The following is a 19,221-nucleotide window of genomic DNA, read 5'->3' on the forward strand; positions in this document are numbered from 1 at the left end:
TTTAGAATATACTACATGTTCCGTGTAATATCTGATATAATTTCACAAAGAGTTTGATATATTTAAAATAGCTTCACCTTAGTAATTTTGTAAGTACTTTTTTGCTATTGCCGTCATACCTATTTCTGAAATTACGATTTATTTGAATGCAGCCCTGCAAAAGCGGATGTTGTGTTTCTGTGAATGGAAAACACTGATACTCGCAGTTGCATGGATTTATTAATAAGAACTTTTTGCTCAAGTGCATTTTCAATACCAAAATTCAAATCCTCCACTATTTCAAGACTTTTAACAGCACAGTTTTAACCGCATGACTCTAATTTCTAGAGTCACGTGAAGAGGACATGAAGTTTGGGCCACTGCAGACGTTTAAACAGATGCATTTCTTGGTCTGATTTGGCGTTTTCTTCTGTTGTCAGCATGTCCCGTGAGCCGTACCCGTTTGTGGAGGACAGCTTCAGCCGCTTCCCGTCCCAAAGTAACATGTACGGGCTGTGTCAAGCCGGAGATCAGGAACTATTGGCCGCTACTCTCAAAGGAAAAGTGGTTTGTTTTAGGTACCAAGAGCTGCAGCAGAAAGTCCGCCCCGTGGCCAAAGAGGTGCAGTTTACCTACATCCCAGGTGAGATACAAGACTTTAACATGACTATTACAGGACTACTCCAAGGCTAAACTAGGTCTGTAACAGGACTATTCCAGGTCTAATCTAGGGCTAAACCAAGTCTATAACAGCAATATTCCAGGTTTTATCCAGGGCTAATCCAGAGCTAAACCAGGGCTATAATAGGACTATTCCAGGTCAATAATATGACTTTTCTAGCTCTATAACAGAGCTATTCCAGGTCTAATCTAGGGCTAAACCAGGTCTATAACAGCAATATTCTAGGTTTTATCCAGGGCTAATCCAGAGCTAAACCAGGTCTATAACAGAGCTAAACCAGGTCTATAACAGGACTATTCCAGGTCTAATTTAGGGCTAAACCAGGTCTATAACAGGACTATTCCATGTCTAATCTAGGGCTAAACCAGGTCTATAACAGCAATATTCCAGGTTTTATCCAGGGCTAACCCAGAGCTAAACCAGGTCTATAACAGGACTATTCCAGGTCTAATCTAGGGCTAAACCGGGTCTATAACAGGAATATTCCAGGTCTAATCTAGGGCTAAACCAGGTCTATAACAGGACTATTCCATGTCCAATCTAGGGCTAAACCAGGTTTATAACAGCAATATTCTAGGTTTTATCCATGGCTAATCCAGAGCTAAACCAGGTCTATAACAGGACTATTCATGCTCTAATCTAGGGCTAAACCAGGTCTATAACAGGACTATTGTAGGTCTATAACAGGACTATTCCATGTCTAATCTAGGGCTAAACCAGGTCTATAACAGCAATATTCCAGGTTTTATCCAGGGCTAATCCAGAGCTAAACCAGGGCTATAACAGGACTATTCCAGGTCTATAATATGACTTTTCTAGCTCTATAACAGGGCTATTCCAGGTCTAATCTAGGGCTAAACCAGGTCTATAACAGCAATATTCTAGGTTTTATCTAGGGCTAATCCAGAGCTAAACCAGGTCTATAACAGAGCTAAACCAGGTCTATAACAGGACTATTCCAGGTCTAATCTAGGGCTAAACCAGGTCTATAACAGGACTATTCCATGTCTAATCTAGGGCTAAACCAGGTCTATAACAGCAATATTCCAGGTTTTATCCAGGGCTAACCCAGAGCTAAACCAGGTCTATAACAGGACTATTCCAGGTCTAATCTAGGGCTAAACCAGGTCTATAACAGGAATATTCCAGGTCTAATCTAGGGCTAAACCAGGTCTATAACAGGACTATTCCATGTCCAATCTAGGGCTAAACCAGGTTTATAACAGCAATATTCTAGGTTTTATCCATGGCTAATCCAGAGCTAAACCAGGTCTATAACAGGACTATTCATGCTCTAATCTAGGGCTAAACCAGGTCTATAACAGGACTATTCTAGGTCTATAACAGGACTATTCCATGTCTAATCTAGGGCTAAACCAGGTCTATAACAGCAATATTCCAGGTTTTATCCAGGGCTAATCCAGAACTAAACCAGGGCTATAACAGGACTATTCCAGGTCTATAATATGACTTTTCTAGCTCTATAACAGGGCTATTCCAGGTCTAATCTAGGGCTAAACCAGGTCTATAACAGGACTATTCCATGTCTAATCTAGGGCTAAACCAGGTCTATAACAGCAATATTCCAGGTTTTATCCAGGGCTAATCCAGAGCTAAACCAGGTCTATAACAGGACTATTCCATGTCTAATCTAGGGCTAAACCAGGTCTATAACAGCAATATTCCAGGTTTTATCCAGGGCTAATCCAGAGCTAAACCAGATCTATAACAGGACTATTCCAGGTCTAATCTAGGGCTAAACCGGGTCTATAACAGGACTATTCCATGTCTAATCTAGAGCTAAACCAGGTTTATAACAGCAATATTCTAGGTTTTATCCATGGCTAATCCAGAGCTAAACCAGGTCTATAACAGGACTATTCATGCTCTAATCTAGGGCTAAACCAGGTCTATAACAGGACTATTCTAGGTCTATAACAGGACTATTCCATGTCTAATCTAGGGCTAAACCGGGTCTATAACAGCAATATTCCAGGTTTTATCCAGGGCTAATCCAGAGCTAAACCAGGTCTATAACAGGACTATTCCTTGTCCAATCTAGGGCTAAACCAGGTCTATAACAGGACTATTTTGGGTCTATAACCTGACCAGTCTAGGTCTATAACAGGACTATTCCAGGGCTAATCTAGGGCTAAACCAGATCTATAACACTTGTCCAAATACCACCTGAAGGAGCCCCACAATTTGAGAAACAATGAGCTGCTCAATAGGGGACATTGTAGTCCTATCATTATTACTTTACTCAGTAATATAAAGGAATATTTTAATTGCGTGCATGTGTGAATAATCTTGTATTGTATAGAGGAATATTTTAATTGCATGCATGTTTGAGTAATCTTGTATTGTCCTGGATGGGCAATAAATTGGTATTAAAATATTTTACAATACCTTATCATAAATATGAACTTGTAAGTTTATTTAATCTTTAGTTATAATTTTTATTAGTAGAGGCAATAACACATTTACCCCCCAAAAATATCTGCATATGTTTGAATGTGTGTGTGAATGAGTGGTTCCTTGATGTAAAGTGCTTTTGAGTGCTGTGAAGGTGGAAAAGCTCCATATAAAAATGTGACCATTTACTATTAGTCATAATTTTGTATTAGTAGAGGCAAAATGTGAGACAATTATCCAATAAGGATTCACTGTGCCACCCTTTATTTAGCAAGAACATGTGAGAACATGTGTCTGTATTTAGTTAAGAGAGAAACAAAACATCCAATTAATTACAGCTTATAGTTGTCGAGAGCTTTTCTGCAGTGGAGACTTACTCTGTGGATCATTGTAATTAGCCACTATTTGTTCTTCGTACCCCATGATAAACATCTAGTCATGTAATTGTATTTTTATTTGCACCAAAGGAATGTTACCCAACTCTTTATTTTGTATTATTTTGTATATACATGCATACTTTTTCTTAGTACTAGTCAGGAACTTTTTGTCATTTTTCTGCTCTGTCATAAAATTTGAGCTCTACACCTTTGAATAAATAACTTGGCGTTTTTTTAGTTATACATTTAGAATATATATATATATATATATATATATATATATATATATATATATATATATATATATATATATATATATTTATTTATTTATTTATTTATTTATTTATTTATTTATTTATTTATTTATTTATTTATTTATTTATTTATTTATTTATTTTTTATCTTATTGTGACATTGTATGAATTATATGCATTTATTCAATTTGAGTCAAATGGACTTTTTTAGATGAGTTTTTCTGAATCAATTTGTAAAATATAAAAAATAACATAAATAAATGATTTCTTCAATAGTAACTATAAAAATAATAAAATACTGTCATTGCATTGTGTTGTTCTCATGGTACAATATCAATTGGGGCTAAACTGTGATCACAATAGGCCTGACACGCTAATACTTGTTACGCCCTGTTTGTTAAAAGCTTACTGTTATGGTCATTCAGACAAGAAATTTGCAAAAACTTTTCTATAAAAATACTGAATGAATATAAACAAAATAATTTTGTTGTAATTATGCCGATGGTGTAATATGTTTGGGTGTGATGACAATATAATAAGCCAATGATAAAACTAATAGGCTGTAAAATGGAATGCCTTCTTCCTCTTTAACTTTAATGAATGTGTTTGAATATGCACTGTGATTTCAACTGTGTGAGTGGGAAATGAAGCAGAGAGAGACTGCGAGGAGGCGGGACTGTGTGTTCTGTGCTCCCATATGCCGACATCCACTGCAATAAGTTACATTCAGTATACTCAGCTGTGTTAAGGTTAGCGATGTCAGCTACACACAAGCGCAGCTACACAAGAATAAAGTCTGGTATTGGGATCTCAGTGTTTCCCACAGGTTTATACAAGTCTACGGAGGCACAGGCCCTATTTGAATCATTTTAATAAAGGGCCCTTATTACACTATTTTCTGATCTATGTTATAATGTTGTTTCCTCATCACAAACAGAGCTGGAGTTGTGTTTTATTTCATTTACACATGTTCATTCACACACATCCTGCATATTTAGACTGAGTTCTTCTCTCAAACAGAAAACACTCTCTGATGTCATCAAGTGGTAATACAGGAAGTGCTCCATTGTGTTTTTAAACTGCAAACACCTTCTCTAGAATCATTTGGATAAATTCAGCCCTGGAATTTCCTATCTCTATTAAACAAAAGGTAAAAGGTATTAACTTGAAAACTATTGCTTCATGACATCACAAGGATTACCCAAACATGTGTGAATGAAACAAAACAAAACTCCAGGTATGTTTTTTAAAAAGGTAACAACATTCTAACATGACTTAAAACTCTCAAGAGTCAATTTTTCCATAATATAAGCCCTTTAAACACAATTTTGGCGGTTTGGATGCTAATATATACATTTTCTGTATTAGTTTACTTGAAGTGTAGGATATGAACGATATACAAAACACAGAATTTGCCTAATTTCCTTTCTGTCTTTAGTCGACGCTGAAATCGTATCAATCGATGCTTTCAACAAGTCTCCTCCCAAAAGAGGTCTGGTGGTGGGGATCACATTCATAAAGGTGTGTAGTAGTCTCAACTGTCTATGTACTATGTTCTGTTATAAAACAAACACGCAAAGAAAACATTTGAAAAAGAAATCCAATCATGACTTGAATAAAATAAGGCTACAGCAATTAATTGTAATAATCATGATCATTGAACTGTTAAAATATTTTTATATCATAATCTGAACTTTACAGATGCTAAAACACATGACAAAATACTTCTTATAACTAAGAGTTGCATTATTAAATCAAAATGTCATGTCAAAAAAGAATTTCTCTCATTAATACACTTATATAAATATTAAAATTAAAATTTGAATCTGTCAACTGGACAAAAAGTTGTGAGTGAAGATATTTCGCAGCTCATCCAAGTGGCTTCATTCATTAACCTGGGCAGATTAATGGTGGACACTGCCTTATATCTATCTATCCCTCCTCTCTTCAGACGGATATAAGGCAGTGACCACCACCACTTTTTGTTTAGTTGACATATTTAAATTTTTCTTTTACTTTGGATCAGACCTGAACGACTGAGATTACACAGACTTGTATAAATATTCTGTATCTCCTTCAGTCTCCATGTTTCAAACTTTTTGGTCAAACTGTATTTTTAAAATCTCATTGTGTAAAAGAAATTATTCTGTGAAGAAGTAATTGAAAAATGAATGGCAGACTGCTAAAGTAATTATTGCAGCCCTAGAGTAAAACCTGTACTATTAAAGCCTGTTACGTTTCAATGAAATAATACCTGCCCAAAAGAATACAGATTTTTAGAGATAGATAGAGATAGAGATTTTCAACATGATCTAATGAAATCATCCTGAAGTAACTTGTTTAAGCATTTTATTTTACATTGTTCTGCTGCAGGACTCTGGGGACAAAGCTACTCCCTTTCTGAACATCTACTGTGACTATGAGCCGGGGTCAGAGTTCAACCTGGAGTCTATCGCACGTGAGTGAATGTCTGTCACTATAACAACACAACATAACAACAACCTTTTAAGTGTGAAGAAAACATATATGATAAGCGATCATATTGAAACACATTTATGCCAGTGACTCTAACCCTAAAGCAGGATTATTCTCCAAAAATATTTTAAATAGTTGATTGGGATCCAGAATACACACTTTTTCCATACTTTACGAAGATGCCTGTTCTGGTCACTGGTGAATCTCCTCGTTTTCAAATGCATTGAAAAATGGATTAGCCAGTCAGGGACAGGCGTGGTCCACCCGTATTGGACAAAATAAAGGAAAAAAATATCACAGGGGGAATTACGGATTTTTGCAGAATCAGTGAGGAAAACACAAACTCTGTCTGAGGTGAGATAAATGTGATTTTATTTGTATAGGTGACCAATGAGCTCCTTTGTTTCACATGTGTCTGATTGGACGAACACATCTGAGCAGACCTGAGGAGCGATGGAGGATGGAGGATATAAAAATATATCATATTGGAATTCTAAATGTACAATGTACAAATACTTTAGTAGTTAGTTTGTATCAATTGTAACATTATTATTGTATGAAGAGAAACCTTTACTTGTCTCACAGATGGGTTATTACAACAGCGGTCACATGCAGACCAAAACCTCATAATGTTATGGACCTTTAACATTAATTAAATGACATGAAAACCACAACATCTGAAGTGAGTATCAGAGGGACCATGAGAGAAGTTAGTGATTCTGCTGTTTACATCTCTTTTTAATAATCGTATAATTCAAACAGTCTGATAATAATCAGATCTGCGTGTGCATGTCACCGCAGCCTGTGTTGCAACACACAGTTCAAGATCCGCCAGCTAATAAGAAGCATGAACTCCAAGTCAAAAGCTGTTAAAAGACTTAAAAGACTTAACAATATACATGAAATCTAACACAGACTCTATCACGATAATTACTATCTCAACTTATGGTTCAATATATGAAAGGAGGAACAATAATTTTTGGGGTCAGTATTTATCTTAGGGACTTTTTCTTTGTTAAAACAGAAAATATTTTGTTATTTTTCTGCAGTACGATGAGATTTGAACTGTAGAAGGTCGAATTATTCATTTCTATGACTCATTATAGACACAAACTAACTACTTAAGTGTTCTGTCATTTAATTTTTGCAGTACATATGTAAACAATATTGTACATTAAGAATACTTTTTGAGGGACAATTTTGCTTTATGGTTTGGCTTCAATATTATGGTTTATCATCTATATTTACTTCAACGAAATACATTGCACTTCAAAATGTGTCATTGTGACAGACCTAACAAAGACTACAAAACTGTTGTGTACAAGTGGCTCAGACTATGGTTGTGTACAGAGCAGCATGTGGATAGAATAAATAAATATTGTGTAAAGTGATTAGAGTGAATTGTACCACTGATGATTCACATTATATTACAGTACTGCACATGATTACTAAAGGGCAAGTACAAATGAGTCATAGATATTTATACAACTCTCTACTGCTAAAATTTTAACATGGTACAGAGACATAGCAAACACTTTCCACGTGTGCAAAGAAAAAGTCTCCATGATAAATATCGACTCCCTAAAACTATAGTTTCTTCTCTTGTTTATTGAAGTTTATTTAGTGGCTATTGCGACTGTGGCTTTGACTCAGACATTTGTGTCCTTTTCTGACACATGTTTTGGTTCATGTTACTGTGTTTGTGTGAACAGAGAGCTGCCTCAATCTGGAGCTGCAGTTCACACCGTTCCAGCTCTACCACACAGAGTAAGTGAGTGAATGAAGGAGGGAGTGAGAGGAAGAGAGGGAGGAAAGAGAGGGAGTGAGGGAGGGAGAGAAGGAGAGGGAGTGAGAGAGAGTGAGTGAGGGAGGGAGAGAAGGAGCGAGTGAGGGAGGGAGGAAAGAGAGGGAGAGAGTGAAAGAGAGTGAGTGAGTGAGAGAGAGGGAGGGAAGGAGGGAGTGGGCGAGGAAGGGAGCCAGCGAGAGTGAAGCAGTGACAAAGCGAGAGTGAGAGAGGAAGGAAAGTGAGGGAATAGAGAGAGAGGCAGTGAGAGAGTGAGAGAGAGCGTGAGGGGAAGAGAGAGAGGGAGAGTAAGGGAGGGAGAGAGTGAGAGTGAGGGACTGAGAGAAGAGGAGGGGAGAGGGAGGTAGAGAGAGTGGTGAGGGAGGGAGTGATAGAGAGCAAAGCAGGGAGGGAGGGAGATTGTGAGAGATGGGATAAGTGAGATAGAGGGAGAGAGAATAAGGGAGAGGGACAGAGAGAGAGAGGGAAGAAGGGAGGGAGAGTGTGAGAGAGGGAGTGAACAAGGGAGGGAGGAAGCAGATAAAAGGCTGTGTGTGAACCAGGCCGTCATTAGACGTGTCGTAGCCTCTGATCACAGTGTGACAGAAGTGGGTTTTTCTGAATACTAAATGTGCCCTGTGTCTCAGAGTGCAGAGTGAGGATGGAGCCAAAGAGACAGTGTTTCTGCTCAGCGGACATGACCAGAGGATTCACCTGTACAAAGAGGTGAAGAAAACCATTGGGATTTCAGATTTTTTTTGCATATGAATTCAGCGTGGGCGATATGCAAGAAAGCTTAGCTCCTTCCTTTAGACAGATATAAAGCATTGACTTACCAGAACCCTGTCAGAACTGAAGAAGATACTTAAATGAGTAACGAAACATATTCACTCTTAAAACTTTTCTGCAGAATTCAATATGCCAGGAAGTTAATGTTTTTTTTGGGCTCAGATCACTGGATAAAATTAGTTTTGAAACTTCCTCCCACTCGTTTTGAACTTCATGGACTCACTGCAGTACATCATTATTGATCCTGTTTTATCTCTTTCTCTGCAATAATCAAGACATATACTCACACACACATACACCCCCCCCCACCCCCCCCCCCACCCCCCCCCCACCCCACACACACACATATATATATATATATATATATATATATATATATATATATATATATATATATATATATATATATATATATATATATATATATATATATATATATATATATATATATATATATATATATATATATATAAAATTATAATTATAAAGATCACATTTCACTGATTGGTTAACTCCACCTGTCACTCACTCAGAGTCTTATCAATAGGAGTGGGTGGAGAAAAGTGTGTTTGAAGCTAGAGGTAGATTGAACAGACTCATATCATGATTCAAATGTATCTCCACGTATTGCCCGGCCCAATATGAATTCATCTTTTAGTGTATTTACATACATTTTAGTGTATTTACATACATTTTTGTGTATTTACATACATTTTTGTGTATTTACATACATTTTTGTGTATTTACATACATTTTCAGTTTGTGAGAACACTGTGTGTTTTCAGAGGCGTTTTACTGCAGCAGATGCCTGACACACACAGCCAGTCTAAAGAAAGCATTCATCTTTCCTCTGGTCTCTTGTGTCTGGACAGAACGCCTCCCTGCACCAGTTTGAGGAGCAGCCAGTTGAGAGACTCTTCCCTGAATTGGAACAACTCCCCAGCAAGTGAGAGATCCACTATGTAACTTTTGTGGTTTTGATATTACTGCTCAGAAATACCTTGTATTCTTACAGTGAATGGGCTTCTATCCACATATCTGACCTATAACTTGTTCTGGTTGCATCTCTGGCTTGTCTCTTTGGAAACCATATTTAATGTCCTACTGTGGAACATTCCAGGCAAAACTATAGCATCTCAATTGCCCAAAGCACATTACAGTCCCTCCACCAGTTACATAATTACATAATGTATGTCATTTAATGTTTATCCAAATATGTTGTAACCTTTAAACTAAAAAAGCCACAGAAAACATAGTAAAAGGAAGAGGCTTTTTTATGGTAACTCACTGTCACTATTTATTTATTTATTTAGACAGAAAAGTCCTACTGAGATTTAGAATTTCATTCTCAGAAGTGTCTTGAGCCCTCTTAATTTGAGGAAGTTACTGCAGACCTATACTCCACCCAGAGCCCTGAGGTCAGCTGACCTGCTCCTTCTGCTGTGCCCAAAGCCAGACTCAAGACCAGAGGAGACAGAGCCTTTTCTGTGACAGCACCCAGACTATGGAACAGCGCCTCCTGCCTGTCAGATCCTTTCAGTCTTTAACATAGTTTAAGACTAGACTGAAAACCCACCTCTTCTCCCTGGCATTTAATACTAGCTAGACATGATATCATTTTATTGTTTTTTTCCTATGTATCGTGTTATTTTTATATGTGTTTTTTGTTGACTTTTATGTGAGGCACTTTGGTCAGCTGAAGTAGTTTTAAATGCTCTATATAAATAAACTTGTTGTTCTGTAGTCACCTCACACTACACCCCAACTTTACAACTTTAAATCAAATAAACTTTTCTTTTCCAGTGTGCTGTGGTTGGACATGGTGAGTTTGGACCAGGGTCGACGACTCTCTGCTTTTGGTTGTCAGAGCGGATGTGTGGGACTCGCTCTAGTGAACCAGACTGGTCCAGGTAAGACTCTTTACTCTGTTAAAGGTCCATTGTGTAACATTTTTTCTGGAGGAGGATCCGCACCTGCTTGTCTTCACAGTATACCATTAAGCTTATCTATCTCTATGGAGACAAGCAGGTAACGCAACCAGGCCAAATTACAGGTTAGATCTGTAGAGAGGCGACCCTGGTGCATGATTTTAGATTTGGTTTTTGAGCAGTAAAACACTTACAATCAAAGTTTAATTACATACTGTGGAAGATTCAAGGCAAAAAATAACATTTCCATGGAGACAAGCTGAAGGCTGACCCTTCATCTGGAAAGTCGCACAGTGCACCTTTAAGTGCCCCTTTCTCAGCTGTATTTCATTGACTTCTCTTCACACTACAAAGTAAACTAAAACTGAGAGAGAGAGAGAGAGGAAGGGAGAGAATGAGGGAGGGCAAGAGAGGAACTGAGGGAGGGCCGAGAGGGGGAGAGAGAAGAAGTGTGAGAGAGGGAGGAGAGTCAGAGGGAGAGTGATGGGGGAGAGAGAGTGACGGGGGAGAGAGAGACAATAAGAAAGAGAGGGTGTGTTTGGGGGGGAGGGAGAGAAAGCGGGAGGGAAGGAAAGAGAGAGGGAGGGAGAGTGAGAGAAGGAGAGCAAGAAAGGGTGGGAGAGAGAGAGAAAGTTAGAGCGAGAGAGAGAAAGGGAGAGAGGGGGAGAGGGGGAGAGTGAGAGAGAGTGAGAGAGTGAGTAAGTAGAGGTAGATAGTGGCTAAGAGACTGTGTGTGAACCAGGCCGTCATTAGACATGTCTTAGCCTCTCATCACTTTAAGACGTATTACATTGTGTTTCATTGTGGTTTGTTTGTGCCAGAGATTCTGCAGAGTTGGCGAGTCCACTTTGACAGTCCAATTTCTACAGTGCTGCTCTTTCCACTCAGCTGTAAAAACGCATCCAGCGAGATAACTCAAGGTCTGTGGCTCCTCTATTATTGTTTAATACATCAAATTCAGTGAGTTCATTTTTCATGTAATACACTCTCATAATGTGCATTCATTTTTGCAGGGGAGGAAATGGGTGGGTTCAACCTTTTAGTGACCAGTACCATAGAGCTGGCCGTTATCTACAGGTATGCCCCATGTATTTGTAACTGCATTAAATTACAAGGTGAAAGATTTAAAGCAAACCTATTCTGCAAAATGGACTTTTCAAAACGTTTAACCATGTTATAGTTGTTTCCTTTTCATTTACCCTCTTGAAGTTGTTTTTGGAGTGATTCGTGTGTGTTTGAGCAATTGATTATATCTCTAATCGCTTATATTCAAGACGCCATATTTCTGATCAACCCCTGTTTTCACCTCTATCAGTACAGGCCCACTGTGACGTACTTACTTCGTTCTTTAATTTTATTTACTTAATCTGTGATACGCACAGGATTCGGCGGTGTCGTGTAGTCATTTTGGGACAAATGAAAAAAATCTGATACTTGCTAGTGTGATCTGCAGTTATCCATAGGAGGGACCGACCGCTACACTGCTCTTTGTTGTGATTACGTTTACGGCGACGTCAGCTCCCACTGGGCAACTCAGTTTTCTAATGCGGAAGTCAGCAGATTTTTTTCTTTTATTAAGTCGTTTTAGAAGAATATTGCAATTTAAAATGTGAAAAGTATAACTTTATGATCCACGGGTGTCATTATAACTATAGAGCAGACACAAGCACAGTATCTCTTCTTTAAAGGGGGCATATTATGTGAAATTGAGCATATTATGTCAAATAAGATATTTTACCATGTTATAATTGTTTTCCCTTTTATGCTTCTGAGTATAAAAGGGACACCATTGCACTGAACATTCCCATTTCCCCTACCCCCATGCACGTCCACTATTCTATAACTACTTTGTTCTCAGATTATCAAAAAATAGATAAAATAAAATCTTTCTTTCATTTTGGTTGTTTATTGAACTGAAAAACATGTGTCCCTACTGTGAGCATCTCCACAAACCTGACTCTTACTTGACCTGGAAAAGGGCCTCCTGCTGCTTGTTTCTATGGAAATGTCATCCTTTTGGCTAGAATATTCCACAGTATGGCATAAAACATATCTATTTCCTTGGAAAATGTTCCGAAATATGGTTTTAACTATCTTTCCATGGAATTATGCAGATGACACCTCCAGAAAGTTATACACTGTACCTTTTAAATGATGATACCTGTAGGATCCAGCAGTGTTGCACAGCCAATTTAACACGGATGGAAAAATAATCATCTCCTTGCTCCTGTGAATTTTAGCTATCTTTTTACAATACAGTCTTATTTCTTTTAAGTCTTTTTTAGATCATTTTTGTGATTTAAAATATCAAAACGTTTAAACAGTGATGCACAGGTGTCATAGATTATAACTGTAAAACTTACAAAACCATAAGATGAAAGGTCTAGTCAAGTTTGTGTGTTTTCTTTCAGAGACGTTCAGGAGCACGGCCTGGCCCGCTCCGTGTACCTCGCAGAAAGTGATCAGTTTGACGCTGTTCTGAGCGCTCTCGTTATTGACCTGGATTTTGACGGGCAAAAGGAAGTGCTGCTGGGAACATATGGACAGGTATAGAAAATGTATTAATACATTTGTTAGTTTTGGTCCATTTTCTTATTTTTTAAAATGCCGGGTACAGCAAATTAGAGACAAAATCTGAACATCAAAACATGATAGATTTGCTTGTGCCCTACCATCCTGGTCATGCAAGTTTTTATATATATATATATATATATATATATATATATATATATATATATATATATATATATATATATATATTTTTTTTTTTTTTTTTTTTTACTTTTTAACTAAATAAAACAGCAAAATCCACTGAAAAAGCATATAGTCTTCTCTCACTAAAATCATTTTGGGGTATGACTTTTAAAGGGCAGCTTTGTGGTTATGGTAGCTAATGTGATCTGTTTTCTGCAGATAATTATTATGTCTAAACTAGTAGCACTCAAGACTTATACCACTCTATTACACTGCCACTGCTCGGTTTTAAAGTCTTTATTTGTTCTTTTACTGATCCCTTGTGGCTGTAGTTGGGATACTAAAGTATGAAGAATATTTTTAAGCAAAGCAGTACTCCCTGTCGGTCAAACAACATCAACTGAACTTTTTTTAGTTGAACCAATAAACAACAAACTTATTTTAAGAGATAACAGTAATTAAAGTAATAAGTATAATAATAAGTAAATAAGTATTTTTCCTTTTTTCATTTGTTTACACCATCAAACGCTGGATAAATTTTTAGGGGTGTGTACTTTTTGAAGAAACTGAACTTTTCTTATAGCATACTTTTACTTCTAACTACCGGTAGTAGTTTTTTTTACATAAAAGTCCTATATTACACAAAATTGACTTTTGTGAGCTTTAAGGCATGTTATAATACTGTTACCTCTTCAAAAACACACCTGGAGTTGTGCTTTGTTTCATTCACACATGTTTGTGTAATCTTTTAGTATTAGTGTATCTACATCTGAAACGCTCAAGATGCCGTGTTCCATCTCGTGATGTCATGAAGAGATAGTTTTCTAGTTAACAGCTCCTTTTACCTTTTTTTCAGTAGAGACTGGGCTGAAATCATCCAGATGATTCTAGTGAAGGTGTATGGATTTTAAAAACACAGTGGAGCACTTCCTCTATTACCAAATGACATCATAAAGTGGAACAAAGTGTTCTTTGTTTGAGAGAAGAACTCAGCCTAAAAATGCAGGATTTGTGTGTTAAACATGTGTGAATGAAACAAAACACAACTCCAGGTCTGTTTGTGATGAAGAAACAACATAATAACATAGATCAGAAAACAGGGTAATATAGACCCTTTAAGTAAAAGCATTTATTACTCTTCACACTGTGACAAAAACGTTACACTCACAATATCACATGATTTGAACATTTGTGTTTCTTACACTGCTCCTTGTAATATGATCTGGTTTTGTAATTTTTGTTTATATTCTTTGGAAAAACAATAATTCTGTGCATTATTTAATGTCTTGCCTGTCCAGTGACATTAAAATTATAAATTTGATTTTAAATACATTTTACATAAAAAACTGTTACATTGTATTCAAATCGTAGTTTCCCAAAATACCTTTTTCTTTTTACTTTTAATTATTTGGGTCACCACTTTTTACTTCTAGTTGAGTAATAATATTTTAACATCACACTACTTTTACTCCAATACCAATTTTGCCTTCTCTACCCACTTCTGGACATGGCATAATACACAGCATATTTATCTCAATGCAGTTCTTCTGTTACAAAAGGACTCCCCCCTCCTTCTGCGCAGGAACTTCTTTGTTACAAATACCAGGCAGCAGTGAGCGGAGGGGACGGCCACTTTCAGCTGCAGTGGAGGCGGAGCTTCAAGAGTCCTCTACTGTCCATCATCTACTTAGATCTAACAGGAGATGGGCTAAAAGAACTGGCTGTCCTTACTCTCAAGGGCCTGCACATTTTACAGGTACAATACAGTAGAATACAATACAAGAGGTGTAGTGTGTGTCATTGCAGCTGGGGATATTACATGCTGAGTGCATATTACATGTTTTTTAAATTATTTCTTGGTTTGGTGGGATAGTACTTAATATTTAACATAGTTTTACATCAGTTAATAAAATTCAAATTTCTTCAGATAACCAAAAAAACAACAACAAAAAAACAACAAAAAACAAATAAACAGATAACACAATACATATGAAAAGAACAATAAAACACAAATATATTCTGTCAAGCTAGTACTAAATGCCAGGGAGAAGAGGTGGATTTTCAGTCTAGTATTAAACTGTGTTAAAGATTGAGAGGATCTGAAATGTCGGGGGCGCTGCTCCATAGTCTGGGCACTGCCAGAGAAAAGACGCTTTCACCTCTGGTCTTGAGTCCCACTTTGGGCACAGCAGCAGGAACTGGTCAGCTGACCTCAGGGCTCTGGGTGGAGTACAGGGCTGCAGTAACTCCCTCAATACCACTATCAACATTTAGAATTGCACCCGATATGAAATAAGAAAATAAGCTGCGATACAAAGTACAAAAACACAGGAATACTTCTATCTCTGTCATCAGTCCAAACCTCCTTGTCAAAACCTCCTCGTCAGATCTCAGAAGCTGAGCAGGGCTGGCACTGGTTAGTACTTGGATGGTAGACTGCACAGAATTGTGCAGATTGGCAGTCTCTCTTCCGTCAGTCTACCCTGGGGCAGCTGTGGCTACAATAGAGGCTTACCATCACAGTGTGGAGTTAATCAATAATACACAAAACTGTAAGACGACTTTGAGCCCCTGGGAAAAGCAATATATAAGACTAACGTATTATCATTCATATTTTCAACACCACAAATTCTATCCAAATGCAGGGATAATTTATGTACAAGGAAGGGATTTTTCTAACAGTTTAAACCATCATTTAAGAAAATAACATTATAGCTATTGTACAATTTAGATAAGTGTTTGTAAACCAAACATGATTGCTGGGTAACACTTATGGAATTACATCTACCTAGGTCATATCTAGAGATCCACTGATATGTTTTGGGGTTTTTTTTTTTTTTTTCATGGCCAATACTGATGCTGATTGCTTAGAATACCGATCAACCAAGGCCGATACGCTAAAAAGTCCAAATATCGGCTCGATATATATTGGCCAACCAATACATTGGTCTGTCTCTAGTCATCTCTAGTCTGCTGCCCATTTTCAACCAGGAAGTAAAATGATAAACTGTAAAACTTTGCCATAATAAAAAATAAAAAACTGAAAAAACTAGACTAGAAGATTTTAGTGAAATCTTAACTGTAATGATGTTATATTTTTACAGAAGCGAATAGCCTAACACTAAATACATTAAACATTATGAGTACTTTTGGTGCTACTAGGCATTCTGAGGGACTTGCTCATGAGCTAAAAATACACAAATTCAGCAACAAATTTAAAGGGGTCATGTAGCTGCTGACCTCTACAAGCTCAGGGCAGAAAAACAAGGGCTGCGTTTGCTGTTATTCTTGTGGTTCGTGCTGTTTTATGGTTAACCCTATTTTGGTAGTTAAATGCAACCAAAGTAATTACATGCATTGCTACAATTCAGCAAACTAAATGAAGGGATTTACAGTCAAATAAAACATTTGGAACCAATTAGAGGAGGAAATATCTGGACAATGGAGAGGAATGATTGTACCGCACTGTTTTTGTTACATTGGGGACCATGGTAGATTAAACTAAATATATTCCCTCATCGTTTGTATACTCAAAAGTTGCATTTTGATCAATTCATGTGTGTTTGAGTAATCTTTTATTCTCATGCATTTGAAGCTTGAGTTCTCAGAAAATGTCTGTTTTCACCTACCCCCTGTATCTGTATTTATTTGTGGTTATTCATAAGATTCAGACTCCGGGTCAAACATGTAGCGTTCAGAAATGTTAACAATCGGACAATAGAAAACATGAAATCTGCTCCTTGTTACAGTGAAATGCTGGTTCTGCAGCCTTGAATAGGAAGTCAATGGACCGTTTCTGTTATTAATTCAAAATATTGCGTAATATCTTGATCTTAATGCTAAATACACTGAAAAGACATAATGTGTCTTCTTTAAGTTGTTACTTGTTGTTATAGCTATACTTTTATACTTTTATAACTTATTAATTAAAAGGCTGTATGCTCTATTTTTTTCCTTTTCCTAATTTCAAATGAGCCAGTGGTGGAAGATAACAAAGTAAAGGTAGTAAAGTACTGTATTTAAGTAAAATGTTTAGGTATCTGTACGTTTTACAGTGAATTGTTTTTACTTTTGCTTTACTACATCTGAGGTATCTGTACTGTACTGTATCTGTACTTTCTACTCCACTACGTTTTTGAACTGGACTTAAAAAATACTTTTCATATGATTTGAGGGGTAATTTTTACCATGCTTGTGGTAAAATCCTGACAAAAGGTTTCGAGTTTAAGCTTCGGCTTTGAGCAAACAAAAATACACAAATTCATTCATATTGCTACTGTCGACCAAAATATGAATCTTTTTAATCAATATCACTACATTTACCACTTTAACAACACTTGTGTGAAGTACATTTTTAAATGGGTACTTTAACTTGTAACCTTTTTACCTCTGTATCTGTACTTTTACTTAAGTAACAAAATTTAGTACTTCATCAACTATTGAAATTAGGACAAAATGACTGATATGTTAGCCTTGGTCTAACATAATTTTTCTTAATGTAACTGGCTGAAAATACCTTGAACAGTGCATCCCTCCATTCTCCCCAAAATGCAGTTTTATTCCCAGGTCGAATGTGACTTCTGATACACTGGGTACAGTTTGCATGACCAGTACAAATCAGGTGTGTGTTTACATACAAGCAAAAATGTTAAAGATTAAAAGAGTTTTTGATAATCAGATTTCACTTGTATTTTTTTCTTTGCCACATTCATTTGCCCTTTTTGCATAATTTTCCTCGTCAAACATGCACTGGTGTGAACAATCAGAAAGAAATCATATACCTCACCTCAGATATAACTGTGTACTTTTACAAGGCCAGTAAAAATCCGATAACTTCGATAACAATCATCTGAGCCAATAAATTGATCTGACTGTTGGTGTGTTTACATGCACAAGAGAAATCTGATTATCAAAACACCAATCAATGTATTTGTTGAGTAACTGATGTTTAGAAAACAAAGTACAATAAAATACTTTCAAACTTTAACACAGGGGGCGTGGTGGTTTAAGTGTCTTGCCCAAGGACACAACAACAGTATTCAACTGTGGGAGGTAGAATTGCACCCGAACCTGTGGGTCACTGGATCTGACCACTCTACCAATGGTTACGTCGAAAGTGGGATCAGATGTAACTGGTGTTTCACTAATCAGATAACTTCAGAAATCCAATAGTGATTGTTTTTTGCTGTGCATGTAAACACTGATAACCGCCTGTGATATTACGTGACATATCTGACACAATGCTCTTATCTACTTCAGCACAGTCTCAGCTCCACCGCGGCTCTGGTTCTGGACCGGCTCTCCCAACGGGTATCATATCGAAACCAGGCTGAAGTCACACAGAAGGAAGAGGACACTGCTGAGGGGGGCGCTATCCAGACGTCTTCCAATTAGGACAAAGTGCATTTGGTTTATCTGTGTGAGTCAGCCTGCACAGGGGCCTTATAAAAATGTCCCAATGTGAAGAATTAGATTAGAGCTGCATTTAATTAAGCGTTGTTACGATAAAGACACTGGTTAGAAAATAAAACCACATGTGCCGTGTAAAAGACTGAAAGGCGTGATGTCAAGCCGTGGTTGTAAACATATCTCATGAACTAGCTCATTAGGCTAATAAATGCACTGACAAATGCTGTTATCCTCAGTTAATTTGAAAATTCTTCACCTGTAATGAGGGCTATGCTCACTGGGATTTGTGTAATTATAAAATGGGCAACGCTGATGTGCTGTAAATAGTGTACAGTGATTTGCTGATAATAAATAACAAGTTTGGGTCGGTCCCTGTTGATTCCGCGGGGGTGTCTCAAACTGCTTCTTTGCCAGTCGTGTATTTTTGAACAATTAT

General features: G+C 37.1%; 1 protein-coding gene across 1 annotated transcript; it reads left to right on the top strand.

The window, feature by feature from the left end:
- Positions 1-170: 170 nt before the first annotated feature.
- On the top strand, positions 171-19,006 carry kptn (kaptin (actin binding protein)). Its single transcript, XM_033978553.2, has 12 exons — positions 171-622; positions 5,146-5,228; positions 6,081-6,165; positions 7,895-7,949; positions 8,613-8,691; positions 9,627-9,700; positions 10,558-10,664; positions 11,504-11,602; positions 11,696-11,759; positions 13,094-13,229; positions 14,959-15,132; positions 18,636-19,006. The coding sequence occupies exons 1-12, from the start codon at positions 421-423 to the stop codon at positions 18,768-18,770; spliced, it is 1,293 nt and encodes a 430-aa protein (XP_033834444.1). The 5' UTR covers positions 171-420; the 3' UTR covers positions 18,771-19,006.
- The last annotated feature ends 215 nt before the right edge of the window (positions 19,007-19,221 follow it).

The sequence above is a fragment of the Periophthalmus magnuspinnatus genome, chromosome 14 (genome assembly GCF_009829125.3).
Source record: "Periophthalmus magnuspinnatus isolate fPerMag1 chromosome 14, fPerMag1.2.pri, whole genome shotgun sequence".
NCBI lineage: Eukaryota > Metazoa > Chordata > Actinopteri > Gobiiformes > Gobiidae > Periophthalmus > Periophthalmus magnuspinnatus.